This window comes from Panthera leo, chromosome C1 (assembly GCF_018350215.1).
Source record: "Panthera leo isolate Ple1 chromosome C1, P.leo_Ple1_pat1.1, whole genome shotgun sequence".
Classification (NCBI taxonomy): domain Eukaryota; kingdom Metazoa; phylum Chordata; class Mammalia; order Carnivora; family Felidae; genus Panthera; species Panthera leo.
Window position 1 is genome coordinate 12037793 of NC_056686.1, and position 16589 is coordinate 12054381.

The window sequence follows — 16589 nt, forward strand, 5'->3', positions numbered from 1 at the left end:
CTCAAGTGGGGCTGGGGTCAAAGCAAGGCGATGCGAATCTCATCCTTTCAAAGCCAGGGGCTGGGGCTCAGGGCTCTCCGGTGTCCACCTGGAGACGCCTCACAGTGGCCGGACGGCTCCGGTGACCCCTCCCGCCCCCCTGCGCAGACCCACGGGGGCCGTGTGCTCGAGACGCACGCACGTCCAGGAGAGGGCAGCTCTTCCACGGCCACGGCCGGCGTCCCAACCAGCCGGCAGCCCTCAGTCTCTTACGCGTTCCCGTGGACACACGAGAGCCCTCACGGGTGCCGGGAAGGAAGGGCCCTCCCTGGGGACCCTTCCCAAGCTCCCGTGGCAGCCTGACTGGCCAGTAACCCTGCTTCCGCAGGAGGCACCATGACGAGCCCAGTGAGCGCCGGCCGCCTCAGCAGGGCACAAGGACGCAGCCGAGGTGAGAAGAGAGCCCCGTCTTTCTAGGAGCACAACTCTACCCTTGAAATGACAGTGTGGGTCGTACGGGCCCTGAGCAGGAAGTGGAAGTTTGGTACCTCTAACACCCGTGACCTGGGCCGGGGGGGGGGGGGGGGAGGAGTGGCGCTGCCCTCTCAGGGGCCTGAATCTGTACGCACACGCAGCTCCAACAATCGTGCAGAGGAAACTGAGGGAGTGAAGAAGGAGGTGGCACTTTTTAAAAAGTTTACTTATGTATTTTGAGGGGGGAGAGAAGCAGAGAGAAAGGGAGAGAGGGAGGAAGGGGGAAGGAGAGGGAGGGTGAGGGACAGAGAGAGGGGGAGAGAGGAGTAGAGAGGGAGAGAGAATCCCAAGCAGACTCTGTGACACGGGGCTCGAACTCACGAGCCACGAGATTGTGACCTGAGTCTGGTGGACGCTTAACTTAGGCTCCCAGGAGGTGTCACTTTTTTAAAACATTTATTTTATTTTTTTAATTTTATTTTTTACTTTTTAAAATTTACATCCAAATTAGTTCACATATAGTGCAACAATGATTCCAGGAGTAGCTTCCTTAGTGCCCCTTCCCCATTTAGCCCATCCCCCCTCCTACAAGCCCTCCAGTAACCCTCTGTTTGTTCTCCATATTTAAGAGTCTCTTATGTTTTGTCCCCCTCCATGATTTTACATTTTGTTTCCCTTCCCTTATGTTCATCTGTTTTGTCTCTTAAAGTCCTCATGTGAGTGAAGTCATATGATTTTTGTCTTTCTCTGACTAATTTCACTTAGCATAATAGCCTCCAGCTCCATCCACGTAGTTGCAAATGGCAAGATGTCGTTCTTTTTGACTGCCGAATAACATATGTATACACACACCACATCTTTATCCATTCATCCATCGATGGACATTTGGGCTCCTTCCATACTTTGGCTATTGTCGATAGTGCTGCTATAAACATGGGGGTGCACGTGTCCCTTCGAAACAGCACACCTGTATCCCATGGATAAATGCCTAGTAGTGCCATTGCTGGGTCGTAGGGTAGTTCTATTTTTAGCTTTTTGAGGAACCTCCATGCTGTTTTCCAGAGTGGCTGCACCAGCTTGCATTGCCACCAACAATGCAAAAGAGATCCTCTTTCCAGGAGGTGGCACCTTTTAACAACTTTCTCACTGATGCCAAGCACCCAGCTCTGCCCGAGATCAAGCCCGTCCGGCCAGCTGGCCCTGCCCAGATGCTCCGCCCTGGCCTGACCCCGGCACTCCCCTCTCCATACTGGACTCCGCGGGGGCTGATGCCCCCGATCTTGGGCTATGGAGCCGGTGCTGTCCGCCCTGCAGTCCCCACTCTGGTGGGGCCGAGTAACTATGACGCCTCCCGAGGCCAAGGAGGCTGTCCTGGGAAGCCCTGGAACAGGATGGTCGGAGGAGACCCACGGGCTGCTGTGGAGTGCTGTGATCAGGACGCTCCAGATGATGGGATTTCTTTTAAGCCACCTCCCTCTCCTCACTCATGGTGTCACCTAGCCTCGTGACTGCCTGGTCCCATCCGCTGAGAACCTTTTGTATGTTCGACCCTACTGCCAATAAAGCACTTCCATAGTGTGGGGGGTGGCGGTGGGGGAGGGGGAGAAATGTGTGGAAAGAAAGAAAAGAGAAAAAGAGAAAGAAAAAAAGAGATCTTCAGAAGGAAAGAAAAGGAGAGAGAACACTCTTCCAAGGCTGCTATGGAATGATCTCGAAAATAAATTAAGGGGTAAAGGCAGTGACTGGGACTGAACAGGCCCTGTATGCATTTGGTACAGCGTGCAATCTCTGGAAAGGCACACGAGAGGCGGGGAACATAGGCTGCGTTGGGGAGGTGGAGGGGGTGATGGGGTGAGGGATGAGCGTCCACGGCGCCCCTGCCCGCCTCCGCTTACCACAGGACTAGGGGGTCAGCACACCCGAGCCCACCTGATCTGGGGCAGCAGGAAGAGGCTAGTCTGGGAGGCAGGGGGCCTGCTTTTCTGGCCTTGCCCTGCCCCGACAGTGACCTTGGCAGGTCGCTGCCCTCCCTACTCCTGCCCGGGCTCGGCTTCCCCGTCTGTAAAAGGGTCCCTTCCAGTTCAAACAATCTGGGCCTGTGTGTCCTCCCATGGGTTCCAGACAGCCTCCGTTCTTGTCTGCTCCCATGTGTCATGCAAAGACGCCCGCCAGGGAATGCACCCAGAAGCCAAGTGCCCCCCGGAGCTGCTGTCTCTGAGTCTGGAACAGGCCGGGCACCCGTCTGTGGACCCATTTACTGAGCGCTCACTGTGCCAGGAGCTGTTCTGAGCACGTCAGTGGTCTAACTTGCCCCACAAATTAGAGGTCCCGGGGGCAGAGCCTCACCCCCGCCTGGGGGCCCCTACCAGGCCCCACTGCTGATGGACCACGAGAAGCACCGTGGCAGAGACAGGCACCTGGAAACACGGGTGTCAGGCAAAAAAAGAAGGGAATTACCCACCTGGATGTCCTGTTTAAGCTCGGCTGCCTCCCCCCACGCTTTCTTTAAAGCTGCTGGCTGGTTATCCCGGTTTCCATCTTGCTGCCTGCTCACACACTCACCCCACTGCCTATAGTCTCTGCTCGAGGGGCAGCCATGCTCTGAGCTGCGTGGCCCGGGCTGCTCCCTGCCCACCGCCTGGACCGAAGGGCAGCCAGCCCACAGCGGGCCACGCGCCTCGGATGTGGCACAGAAACGCAGAGAAGACAGGCGGATGGCCGGAGCTGAAATCAGGGCGAGTCCAGGAAGCAGGAGGACGAGCAGGAAGGGGAGGGAAAGCTAGGTGAGCTCGAGCTGAGACCGAGAAGAGACCCCGAGAACGAACGGGCTGGCTGTGAGAGCATAGCAGACTGGCTGTGGGAGGACGAGCAGGAAGGGGAGGGAAAGCTAGGTGAGCTCGAGCTGAGACCGAGAAGAGACCCCGAGAACGAACGGGCTGGCTGCGAGAGCATAGCAGACTGGCTGTGGGACGCTGCGAGACAGAGGCACAGGGACACAGAGGGAACCGCACATGGCACTTCGGACGCTTTGGACACGTCGGCCCGGAGGCAGGGCGGAGGGCCGCCGGCGCCTCCTACCTTGGGGCAGGTCCTCGTGCAGTTCATGATGGTGTGGCAGCGATACAGGGAGAACGGGTCCTGCAGCTTGGCCAGGCGCTCCTCCGTGAAGTCGTCTCTGGAGTCGATCATCCAGCGATAGGCCTGGGGAACCGGGGGCCGAGGCGCTGAGCTGGCAGCTTAACCCGTCACAGCTCAAAGCCCCAGGCAGGGGTGCAGAAGGGAGGGAGTCTCTCAGTTTAGGGGCCTCGTCTCTGCTCCTTAAGTCCTGCCATCTTTCAAGGCAAGCCCCCCCCCCTCCTCGGTAACCCCCTTGATTAACGACCCCCCAACTTCTGAGCCACACTGCACCTGGTACCCTGGTGCTTAATTACATGCGAGCAGGCACCGCCCCCTCATCACTTCAAGGCGCTCATTGGCTTCCTGGATGCCCAGCTTCTGAGTCAGGGAACCACCTTCACAGCACCTACCCATGGTCTCCCGTGGACTGATGACTTAAGATCTCTGTCCAGAGAGGATATTTAATATTTGTTCCACCGACAGACTCCCGTGATTGGCCAGCCCATCTGGGAGCCTGGCCTGGGCCGGCTGAAGGCGGTCAACCGCCTGAGCACGGGCTGCTGGCGCAGGGAGGCGGAGGGGGCTCCGTTCCCCAGGACCTCACAGCGATGGTGCGGGTGCCAACGGTGAACGAACGGGCCTCGTCGTTCGATCTTTTATGTGGATGGGAATCAATGCTGCTAAGTGGTCACACCGCACGGAGCTTCCCTTTTTGTGGGAAGATGAGAAATGAGAACTGGTGTTTTTGAGCTGCTCGAGAATCTGAGAAAAGCACTGCCCAGAAACTTAAAAAGCACAGCTTTATGGGAAGGAACAAAGGCAGTTTCCCTGCAGTGAGTACACATGCAGTGATGTGCCCAGAAAGGCCGTGCTGCCTCCTCTCCAAGCAACCCCTAAACCCAGGACTCCAGGTTTTCATCAGCCTGGAAACAAGTGCCAAACTTACAGCTGGGAGGCTGCCCCTCAGTCAAATTTCTCTCTCCGGCCTGCACGTCCAAACTCCCCGGGGAGGGAGACGGGGGGCTGCCTGACAGATGTGGTCTGGGGAAAGCGGGCATGTGGGGAAGCAAGAGACAGCTGCACAAGGAATGCGTTTTAACATCTGCAGGGCGTGCGTTGCCTCGGGGTGACCCTCACCACACAGAAACGAGGTATCTTGCAGAAGATGTACTGAAACCACGCGAAGTCCAGGCACCCCATTGCCCTGCCTGTGACGGACGCCCGTTGGCATCCTGGTTTCCAACAACCCACCGTCCTCTTGGACTTCTGGATGCCTCAGTTTTAACTTCTCTTAGAGCAACGAAGGAGCACCTTACCTGCATAAGGACTGCAGGTCCCAGGTATTTGTCTCCGTTCCACCAGTAGCTGGGGCAGCTGGTGCTGCAGCAGGCACAGAGAATACACTCATACAGCCCATCCTGTGCGGAGGGAAAGGGCATTCAGGGGCCCAAGGCCGGAGAGACTTGGGTTTCTAGCTGACTGAATGTGATGTCGGCGGTCGGCACGTGAACAAAGCGACTATTTGCATGTGAGTTTTCTTGGCAAAATCCTAGGGGTGGCTTGTAGGGATGTATCAGATTTGTAAAAAGAGATCTTGGAACCAAAATGTAAACATTTGCTGGATTAGAACCCAGAGTTCTGAAGGCCATGTACAATGTACTTATCCTTTAATACACCACCTCTGTTACCTAAAAACAAACAAACCCCCCAAAAAGCAAAACAAAGAAAAGCAACCAGGGAAACCTGGGTGGCTCAGTTGGTTAAATGTCCGACTTCGGCTCAGGTCATGATCTCAAGGTTCATGAGTTCGAGTCCCGCGTCGGGCTCTGTGCCGACCAGCTCTGAGCCTGCTTGGGATTCCGTCTCCCTCCCTCCCTCCATGTCCCTCCCCAGCTCGTGCTTTCTCTCTCAAAAATAAATAAACATTAAAAAAAAACAAAACAAAAAAACTTCACAGCCTGGATACTGGAACTCAGAGTGACAGGGCTGTCCCCCACCCTGCCCAGCAATCCCTGGACTCTCGGTGTCAGCAAAGAACAGCAAGGTTCTAGTCCCAGTTTTGCCATGAACTCCTTTGCTCCTGTCTGCAAAACAGGTGGTGGAAGCAGGACCACCAACGGCCAGGACGTGTCTGATTTGCCCCCGAGTGTCAAAGAGCCTCTGATGGGGGCGTCAACTTGGAAAAACCTGGTAATCTGCATACAGGTTTCTTTTGAAAAAGACAAACATCCTGCAACACGGTAATGACGTGCCCTTCTAGGCAGTGTGGGCCTGCTCCAGACCCCCTGGTCCACTGTGGGCCCTTGTGGGTTCACACTGCCCACGTGGTCCCGAGAGGATGGCAGTCCAGCCCCTGGACAGATGCTCTTGCAGTTTCCTTCCAGAACACACTAAATAAACGGTCCGCACGATCCCATGCTGCCACTCTCCACCCCATCCCCCCAAGCCACACTTCCTGGGAAGCATCTTGGCAACAAGATTCCTCAAAGCAAGACAATAAATGGGGACTAATGACCAGTTTCTCACGATCTTCTATGGACTGCAGGTACTGCTGCTTGCCTTCCTGGGATTCATCCTTCTTCTTCAAATAAGGCTCAATGGATTTGTACTGAGCATAGAAGTTGCTCAAGTCCTGAGGTTAAGAGGCAGAAGGAAAACAGGGTCAGATTTCACCACCACTCCTTAGCTTCCTTATTCACCCCATTTCGTGGACAATCCCTACTTCCCCCCGATCCTACAGAAGTCTGACTCACTTCGGCGTGGATCTGTGCAAAGACTACAGAAGGAGAAATGGTCAGCGTTAATTGTGGCTCGGAAATCTCTCCTTCACCCACTCAGGAAGCCTTCCAATCCCATAGCCCCTCAGTGAAGGTGGTCAAACACGGGGAGGCAGAAATTAAAGTCCAACGCGTAACCAGTGTTGCCTTCCCCACTGGGATTTTCCACATGAATTCTTTGTAGTTATGGCCAAATTCTTGATTCTGGGACTGTTCCAACTCTACAATCTTGTGCCCAGTTATTCCCAAACAATCCTCACCAAATGAGCTGCTGGAGAATCTTCTAGGTGGGTTTATCTTCCACCATTCAAATTCCTTAACTCAGGGAAAAAGCCTGCCCTAAAGAACTGATAACATATCTTTCTCTCTCTCTCACACACACCTCTTCCCCTCTCCCCTGAAGATAAAAAAGGGGGAGGGATGGGGGGGATAGGAGACAGAAGGGGGGATGGGAGGGAGGGAGGGAGGGAGGGAGGCAGAAACTCACGGGAACAAGATCCTTTATCACATACATATGTGGAAGAGGGTAGATTTTGGAGACTTTGCTGAGGTTGGTGTCAATCCTGCGGGTGCAAGCCAGAGTGTTGCCTCCGTTGATGTTCATCGCGCAAGAGCCACAGATGCCTGATAGAGAGAATGCATTTAACACCTCCTCCCTGCCCCCGCTCAGGCGGTCCAGCTTCAAACTCTTTTCTGGAATGTTGTTCCTCTACCATCAGGGGCAGCACTGACACAGAATCCACTGGGGCAGGAGGTGATGCTGTTTTCCCTCTCCTCCATCTTTCTGCCTGGAATGCAGATCTAGCGGCCGTAGTTCCAAAAGCCATTTTGGGACCGTGAGGTAACCTTGAGGCTGGCATCGACACGCCACAGATGGCGCTGGGAGACAGAAGGGGCCTGGGGCACTGGTGGCATCACACAGGGCCCACATCAGTCCTAGCTCCAAGATTCATGTATTTCCAGGGGCATCACAGAGGGCCCACATCAGTCCTAGCTCCACGATTCATGTATTTCCAGGGGGGGGGAAAAAGTTTTTTTTTTTAAACTCCCTGTTACTTGAACTCAAACTCTAACAGACAGAAACCAAAAGCAAAATATCATCTTCCGGTTTAGGCCTGGGTGTGATCACCCACATAGAACTCTTACTCTGTTTTCACCAAAACTAGCAGCATAGCGGCTCTGGGGATATGAAACCCACGTAAACTGGCTGAGCACTGACCTTCCAAGGAGAAGAATGAACTAACTGGAACCAAAGCACAGCAAAAATAAGGTGCTGACGCAGGACCCTGAAAGTGAGACTTCTCTTTGCCTGGACTCACGTCCCGTGTAGGGAAATTTCCTAGGTATTTCAGAGTTTAAAGATGACTATGCAGTATGAATCCACTTCTCTGAAGCTGTCTTTTGAAGATCAGGCCAGAGAAATGTGATTACTTGTGAGACGTGCACTGGGTTATCACTTTAGTAAGACCACTCCCTTCTGTGAATCTTAATAAGCGTGTCTTAAGCAAATACTCCTATAGTTCCCCAGGGGACTGAATGTCGTCAATATATTTATGTAAGCCTGGCATCCCAGCAGAGAAATATGCTTTTGTAAGCGATGGCATACAATTTAAAAAATAAATCTGGGGTGCCTGGGTGGCTCAGACGGTTAGGTATCCAACTTCGGCTCAGGTCATGATCTCACAGCTTGTGAGTTCAAGCCCCGCGTTGGGTTCTGTGCTGACAGCTCAGAGCCTGGAGCCACTTATGCTCTCTCTCAAAAATAAACAAATTTTCTTCTTCTCTGAAAAAGGCTCCCCTAGAAATTCTCTTACCAACAAGGGAAGAGAAAGGAGTGGTAATTAATATCATTCTGCTTCGTAGTTTTTAGTCCAGATGGGCCACAGCTTATATTCTTGGCTCTGAAAAAGTCTTACGGGGAAAGGTTACTGAAAAGCATCTATATTTCCTGTGTTGCCAGGACTTACATGGGGAAGGTTGGTGTTTAATTACAGCAGAATGTTCCCTGAACAGCAGGACTCAGCCAAACTATGGTAATATCTGTCAGCATTTGGTACACTAAATCCCATCCTGTAAGATTAGATGAATCAAAGCAGATGTCTTAGAAGCAGGACTGAATGACCTGAAATGTACAGCAGGACGAAGATTAAAAAGCGATGGGCCAATATCTATAGTGACTTTCCCTTTTAGGAAAGGTTATTTTAGGAAGAAGATTCAATCACTTGTTTTGGCCCACACTACCCTCTGTTTCGTTTTCTCAGGTTTTCCAAGCCTGGCCAGCAGACCGTACCGCCTGAGTGCAGTTCTGGAATCTGACAAATCTGGCGGACTCCTGGCTCCCCAACTATCTGTGTTTTTCTGGAAGTCCCTTAACCTCCCCGGACCTCAGCGTAAACACTAATAGGGCTGGTCTATTCCGCGTAAAGTGAACAGAACAGAGCCGGGCACGCACACTGTGCTCCACGGCCATCGGGACCAGTCAGCCCTCGTAGCATCCCTCTGTGACTTTTGTGATTGGTACTCAAAACGTACCACTGAAGATTATCTAGGGGTTTTCTTAAAATCAACTCATGTTTACTTAGATTTATGTTAAAAAACTTTACCACTGTTACACTGTCATTAGTAATTATATTTTTCTAACGTATCATATAAACACACGGCTATTAAAGTAAAACACGCGGGTCTGAATACTGCTGGAAATCAGCTCCTGCGACACCGGCTGCACACTGTGGGAAACTCTGTTCCCACCCAGAATGTTCCTACTGAGCAGCTGCTCTGAGCGTGCGTAAAACAGCTTGGCAGGGGTGCGGAAGTGGCTGGCTAGCAGACCCAAGCTGGTCCCTGAGGGTGTGACAGCTCACGGGGACCGCCGGATGCAGTGACCGTGTGACATAAAGCTCCTGACGGGAAGAAAATTCAGAAACCAGAGCTTGTACTACGGTTCGAATTTTTGACACATTTACCCAAGAAAAGGAAGTGCGACGCACAGCAAGGTCACCCGGCGGATGGCCAGCTGTTCGGGTAGCTGTCTCAGTCGTGGCCGGCCCGGGCACCAAGCATAAGGGTCTAAAGCCTAATAAGGAAGGAGATACTTACCTTCTCTGCATGATCGTCGGAAAGTCAAAGTCGAATCGATTTCATTCTTAATCTTGATTAAAGCATCCAACACCATAGGACCACATCTGACCAAAAACAACAAGACACTCCAGTCGTACTGATGCGAAGTCCAATGTACCTACACTTCATTATTATAATATGACCTGACACGTCTGTGTATATTAGCTGCTCTTACCCTTTTGGCTTTCTGAGGTCACACTCAGGAATTTTTCCATCGTTCTATTTTTGTGTATTCTTACACATTGTAAGTCCTGCAGAGTCACGCTGCGTATACATTTCTAGGAAAAGGAAAGCTGAAGGAGCAGAGAGAGAGCCCCCTTACTCCAAAGCACTGCGAGTGCCCATGCGTGAGGGGGCAGTGGGGTGAGAGGAAGGGCAGCAGCACAGGGCTTGGAACTTGGGGCGCAGGCCTGGCGTCTGAGAACCTGGTCAGAACCCTGGCTCGGCCACTCGCCAGGTTCTTGGCAAACCGCTTCATCAGCTTCCCACCTACGAAGCAGAGGCAGCCCCTACATCTCACGGGACCGCTGCAGGTGAATTAACACACAGGACAGTCAGACAGAGTGCCTGCCACATTCGCTCAGTGTAACTGTGATCATCATCGTGCAGAGGCTGCAGTTGTATGAACGGTTCACTCTCCCTGAGCCTGTTTCCCTGTCTGTCAAATGGAACCAAAACTTAAATCGCAGGATTATTACAAAGATGAAATAAAAGCATGCGACTTTCACAGTATCTGGCACAGTCACGTGCTCAACAAACCTATTTCCTGGTTGTCACGCCCATGCCTCCCAGTCCTGCTCTATGCATGGGATTTTAAAAAATATGCCCCGCCCCGATATCCTTTAGCATTATCCAGATTTCTTTTTTTTCTACTTTATTGAGCTATAATTGCCATATGACATGCAAATTTAAGGTGCACAGCATGATAGCGTAGCACATAATTTAATATACGTATATACTGGGGCGCGTGGGTGGCTCAGTCAGTTAAGCGTCGGACTCTTGATTTCAGCTCAGGTCTTGATCTCATGGTTTGTGAGTTTGAGCCCTGCGTTGGGCTCTGTGCCGACAACGCAGAGCCTGCTTGAGATTCTCTGTCTCTACCTGCCCGCCCTCAAAATAAATAAACTTAAAAAAAAAAGCGCCCCTAGGTACATATGGTGAAATGATCACCACAACAAGATTAGTTAACAGGGCCGCATTATCTGTATTTCTATCAGCAAGATGCAAGTACCCCTTTCACCCTATCTTTGCTAACACTGGGAACCACCCTTTGAAAACCTCTGCTATTTTGAGAATGGAGAAGTATTATCGTTTTAATCTGAGATCTTTGAGTATTTCAGTGGTTGAGTATCTGTCATAAAGCCATTGATGTGTCTTCACGCTCCAGCTGCTTATTGGAAGTGTGCTGTGCCAGGTTCCACGCTGGCTGCTGGACATACACCAGAGAACAGATGAAAACCTTGCCCGCGAGGCACCTTCATTCTAGTCGACTATGCTACAGACTCGGTCCACCCATGTTCTTTGCCTCTTTGTTTAGGAGATCTTAGGAATTGTTTTTAAAGGAAAAAATCTTTTTTAAAGCTCCAAAACTCATCATTCCCAGTACTTCACTTCTGACACTCCTGGTCACCAGGCGTGTGGTTTCCGGAACCGAGCAATCCTGCAACCCCAGCTGGGTGTCCCCACAGTGTAACTCAATCTGGCCCCACCACCACTGGCCGGTGACAGCATCAGATCCCACGGCTGAAGGGCTCGGTCCCAGCCCCCACCCCCACCGTCCTCGGACACCCGCTGCCCGCTGCAAGCTCGGGCTGTCCCCTGGAAGACTGGCTGTGGATCAGAGATTCTCATGATCCCCTCCCTTGGGTTTGACAGTTGCTAGAGCAGCTTACAGAACTTGGATAAACAGGTAATTTACTAGGTTCTGATTTAGTAGAACGGCCAAGTGGAAGAGGTGCACAGGGCAAGGTGCCCAGGAAGGGGAGCAGAGCTTCCGTGCCCTCTCCCTGCACCTGCACGAGTTCACGCACCCAGACTCTCTGAACCCCACAATCCGGGTCCTTTCATGGAGGCTTCACGGCACAGGCATGATTGATTACATGGTGCTGCTGGTCGGTGGTTTGACCTCTAACCTCTCTTCCCTCTCAGGTCAAGGGGTAGGGCAGAGGGTTCCAACAGTCTAAACACAGGGTTGGTTCCCTAGTAATCAGCCCCCACCCCAACCTGTGGTTATCTAGACTTCTAGAAACCACCTCATTAGAGTAAACTCAGGCGGCTGAAAGGGGCTTGTCATGAATAAAAAATACAAGCCCATTTCACCTTCAGTATTTATCCGGAGCTATTTCAGGAACTGGGAACAAAACCAAAACTATTATAACAAAAGATGACCCTATAGCTCTTATCACTTTGGATCACAAGGGTTTTAGGAGCCAGAAACCCTGGAAAAGACCAAATTTATACCACCAATCTATTCTATCAGTGGTGAATCCTGCCCCTCCCTCACCTCCAGCCCATAACCAGCAATTGGCTATTTGACTTCTAATTTTGGTAATGGAACTTTTAAACCACACAGATTTAAATGCTTACATGTTACAGTTGACCACCCTTTCCCCTTATGATACTATCACTATTTTTAATGTATGTATGTATTTATAAAATTTTATTTTTTAATAATCTCTATACCCAATATGGGGCTTGAACTCATAATCCCAAGATCAAGAGTCACACACTCCTCTGCCTGAGCCAGCCAGGGCCCCAGTACTATCAATTTTAAATCTAAAAAGATTAAACCCCTTCCTGACGTTTCAAGACTAGAATTTTCCTCTAGATTTTACATTAAAAAAAAATGTGTATTTATTTTTGACAGAGAGAGAGAGAGAGAGAGAGAGAGAGAGAGAGAGAGAGAGCGCGAGTGCACACGAGCAGGGGAGGGGCTTGAACTTATGAACTGTGAGATCATGACCTGAGCTGAGGTTGGAAGCTTAACTGAGCCACCCAGGCACCCCATGCATTTTGAAATTATTCCCCCCAAATTACAAAAATTGCTAATCAATTGCCCCAAATCACTGACTAAACCTTCTTTTGCTTCTGATTCATGGTACTTCCTTCTGGTATTCTGTAACAGAATTTCACTGAAGTAGAGTTTATTTTGCAACTTAAAAAAATTCAAATGATCTGTCTATTCTTGTCCTGGCATGTTTTAAATGGCAGCAATCCTCTATTTTTACAAAAATTTCAAATATCAAGTTAAAAAGCCAAAGCCCTCCCTTCAAGTGATCTCTCCTGCTAAATTTCATAATAGCTAGGGACTGTTAAAGAGTTTGGTATATTTTTCTCACACCTAAAAAAAGCAATATATATAATAACACCTTGCTTTTTTCATTCAACATCTCCAATAAAGGACAATAATCACCTGTTTTCCTATGGAAGGACCCTTAGCTTGCTTAAATCCTCCTCCATCATATACAATGATGCAAATAACATTTTTACATAGAAATCAAGATTTTTTTGGCTATTCTGTGTCCCTTACATTTCCATAGACATTTTAGGATCTGCTTGTCAATTTCTGCAAAAATGACTGGTGGGCTTTTGACAGTAATTGTGTTGAATGTGTAAATCAATTTAGGGGTGCAGTGCCACCTTAAAAAGATTGTTTTCCAGGGGCGCCTGGTTGGCTCAGTTGGAGGAGTATGTGACTCAGTCTTGTGAGTTTGAGCCCCACGTTGGGCGGAGACTACTTAAAAAAATTGTTTTCCAGCCCTTAAACATGGGATGTCTTTCCATTTATCTAAGTCTTTAATTTCTTTCCTTTTTTTCTTCCCCCCCATTTGAGAGTGAACAGGGCAAAGAGAGAGAGTGAATCTTTTTTTTTTTTTTTTTTAGCATTTACTTATTTTTGAGACAGAGAGAGAGAGAGCATGAACAGGGGAGGGTCAGAGAAAGAGGGAGACACAGAATCTGAAACAGGCTCCAGGCTCTGAGCTGTCAGCACAGAGCCCGACGCGGGGCTCGAACCTACGGACCGCGAGATCATGACCTGAGCCGAAGTCGGCCGCTTAACCGACCGAGCCACCCAGGCGCCCCAGGGAGAGAGTGAATCTTAAGCAGGCTCCACACTCAAGTGTGTTGCCCAATGTGGGGCTTGATCCCTTGACCTGGGGATCATGACTGGAGCCATAATCAAGAACTGGGACACTTGGGGCACCCAGGGTGGCTCAGTCGGTGAAGCATCTGACTCTTGATTTTTAGTTCAGGTCATGATCTCACAGCCTGAGCTGGAGCCCTGCAATGGGCTCTGCACTGACAGTGAGGAGCCTGCTTGGGATTCTTGCTCTTTCTGCCCCTCCCCCACTTGCATTCTCTTTCTCTAATAAGGGTTAAAAAAAAAGGAATGTATAATACCATCTTAAAAAAAAAAAAAAAGGGTCGGATGCTCAACAGACTGCACCAGCCAGTTGCCCCTAGGTTTTTAATTTCTTGTCACCGATGTTTTATAGTTCTCAGCGTACAAGTCTTGCATTTCTTTTGCTAAGTTGGATCCTCAGCATTTTATTCTTTTTCATGTTATTGTAAATGGAACCATTTTCTTATTTAAGGACTGTTCACGACTAGTTTATAGAAATACAACTGATTTTTATATACTGATCTTATATCCTCGCTGAACTAGTTTATTAGATCTAATAGTTTCTTGGTGTGGATTTGTTAAGATTTTCTATATACAAGGTCATGTCATCTATGAAGAGTTTCCTTCTTCCTTTTCAATTTGCTCTATTTTCTCTTGCCTAATTTCCTTGGTTAGAACCTCCAATAAAATTCTATAATGGCTGATGCTAGTAAAAAAACAAACAAAAAACCCCTTTTTGCATGACCTTGTACCATGCAACCTTGCTAAATTTACTTATGTCCTTGTAGTTTTGTAGATTCCCTGGAATTTTCTTTTTTTTTTTTGGTAGATTCCCTCAAATTTTCTATGTAAGCAATGATGTTATTTGTGACTGGTGACAGTTTTATTTCCTCCTTTCCAAATTTCATGCCCTTTATTTTTAACTTGCCCTTAATGCACTTGTTCAAATGTCATGTAGAACACTCAACAGAAGCGGAGTGGACACCCTTGCTATGTTCCTTATGGGCAGAGCACTAACTATTTCATAGTGAGCTGTCGATTTTCCATAGATGCTCTTTATCTAGTCGAGGAAGCTCCCCTTCTTTTTTCAAGTGTGCAGACTTCTGGTTTTTCTCCTTTATCTTGTTACTATGGTGAATGACACGGACTGATTTTCCAATTTTCCTAAATGTTTACTTACTTTGATAGAGAGGTGGGGGTGGGAGTGGGAACTGTGAGCAGGGAGGGGCAGAGAGGAGAGAATCTCAAACAGGCTCCACACCCAGTTCGGACCCTGAAGGCTGGTGTGGACTCCATTTCACAAACAGTGAGATCATGACCTGCGCTGAAATCAAGAGTTGGACACTTAACCAACTGAGCCACCCAGGCACCCATGATTTTCCAATGTTAAAACTACTCTGCACCCCTGGGACAAGCCCAAACTTGGTTATTACGGCATTATCCTTTTCTTATAGATGGTTAGATTTGATCTGCTGAAATCTTGAGAATTTTTGTGTCTATGTTCATGAAAGATACCAATCTATATCCTTCCTTTCTGTAATGAGACGTCTCCATTAGATTTTGGAGTCAGGTTTTGATGGCCTCCTAAAATGAACTGGGAAGTGATTATTCCTTGTTTATTTTCTGAAAGGATGTAACAGGCATTAGGAGTTTTCTTAAATGTTTCATGATTCATCAGTGAAGCCACCTGGGCCTGGAGTTTTCTTCATGAAAAGGTTTTTGACAACGCATCTCATATCTATAATGAATACAGAACTGTTCATATTTTCTTTTTATTTGAGAGAGAGAGAGACAGAGAGAGAGAGCGTGCGCATGAGAAGGGGAGAGGGACAGAAGGAGAGAGAATCTTAAGCACACTCCACACTCAGCATGGAGCCCAACATGGGGCTTGATCCCAGGACACTGGGATCATGACCTGAGTCAAAATCAAGAGTCAGATGCTCAACCGAGCTATCCAGGTGCCCCCTGTTACTGTGTTCTATTTGAATTCCATTGTGGTCAGAGAATACACTCTAGAAGATCCTAATTTTTTGGAATTTACTGAGATTTGTTTTATGGCCCAGCATCACAGTGAATGTTCCCTGCACACTTGGTAAGAACATGTATTTTACAACTGTTTGGTGTGGTGTCTCAAAAATATTAATTAGATCAAGATGACTGATAATGTTCAGATGATCTGTCTTTAGTTAAAAAAAAATTATTTTTAAATTATGTAAAAATTCTTAAGGTTTATTTATTTATTTTGAGAGAGAGAGAAAGAGAGAGAGAGCGCGCGCGCGTGTGTGCTCAAGAGAGAGCACGTGTGGGAGCAGGGGAGAGGCAAAGAGACAGGGAGAGAGAATCCCAAGCAGCCTGTGCACCATCAGCACGGAGCCTGATGTGGGCTCGAACTCACAAACTGTGAGATCTTAACCTGAGCCGAAACCAAGAAATCAAGAGTTGGGCACTTAATCCACTGAGCCACCCAGACATCCCTTTCCTTTTTTTTTTTTTTTTTTTAAAGAGACAGCATGAGCGTGTGAGCAGGGGAGGGGCAGACTGAGAGGGAGAATCTTCAGCAGGCTCCATGCTCAGCGTGGAGCCTGACTCAGGGCTCGATCTCAGGACCCTGGGATCATGACCTGAGCCAAAAACCAAGGGTTGGACGCTTAACCGAATGAGCCACCCAGGTGCCCCATGCCAGTAAGATCTTTAAATTTTACTTAGTTGAGTTTTGTTTTTAACAATATTTAAAGTGTATTTCTTATAAGTAGCATGAAATTGGGTTTTGCTTTTTATCTATTCTGACAGTCTTTGCCTTTTAACTGGAGTGTTTAATGCCTTTAATGATATAATTATTGATGAGGTTGGATTTGGCTCTCTCATTTTACTATTTGTCCCAACATTTTTGCCCCTGTTCTTTCTTTCCTGCTTTAAGTAGCATTTTTAGATGGAGTAAGCAGTTTTGGAATTCCATTTAATTTATATATTGGCTTTTAGCTATCTCACTCTGTGTTTTAATA

General features: G+C 48.8%; 1 protein-coding gene across 1 annotated transcript in view; it reads right to left on the reverse strand.

Annotated features, from left to right (window-relative positions):
• SDHB (succinate dehydrogenase complex iron sulfur subunit B) overlaps positions 1-16589 on the reverse strand; it is a 30868-nt gene that overhangs the window by 300 nt on the left and 13979 nt on the right. Inside the window, exons 3-7 of the mRNA XM_042951432.1 lie at positions 9444-9529; positions 6835-6971; positions 6086-6202; positions 4887-4988; positions 3532-3654 (exon numbers count right to left, since the gene is read on the reverse strand). Of these exons, the coding sequence (XP_042807366.1) occupies positions 3532-3654; positions 4887-4988; positions 6086-6202; positions 6835-6971; positions 9444-9529 (565 nt within the window). The remainder of the gene's footprint in view (positions 1-3531; positions 3655-4886; positions 4989-6085; positions 6203-6834; positions 6972-9443; positions 9530-16589) is intronic.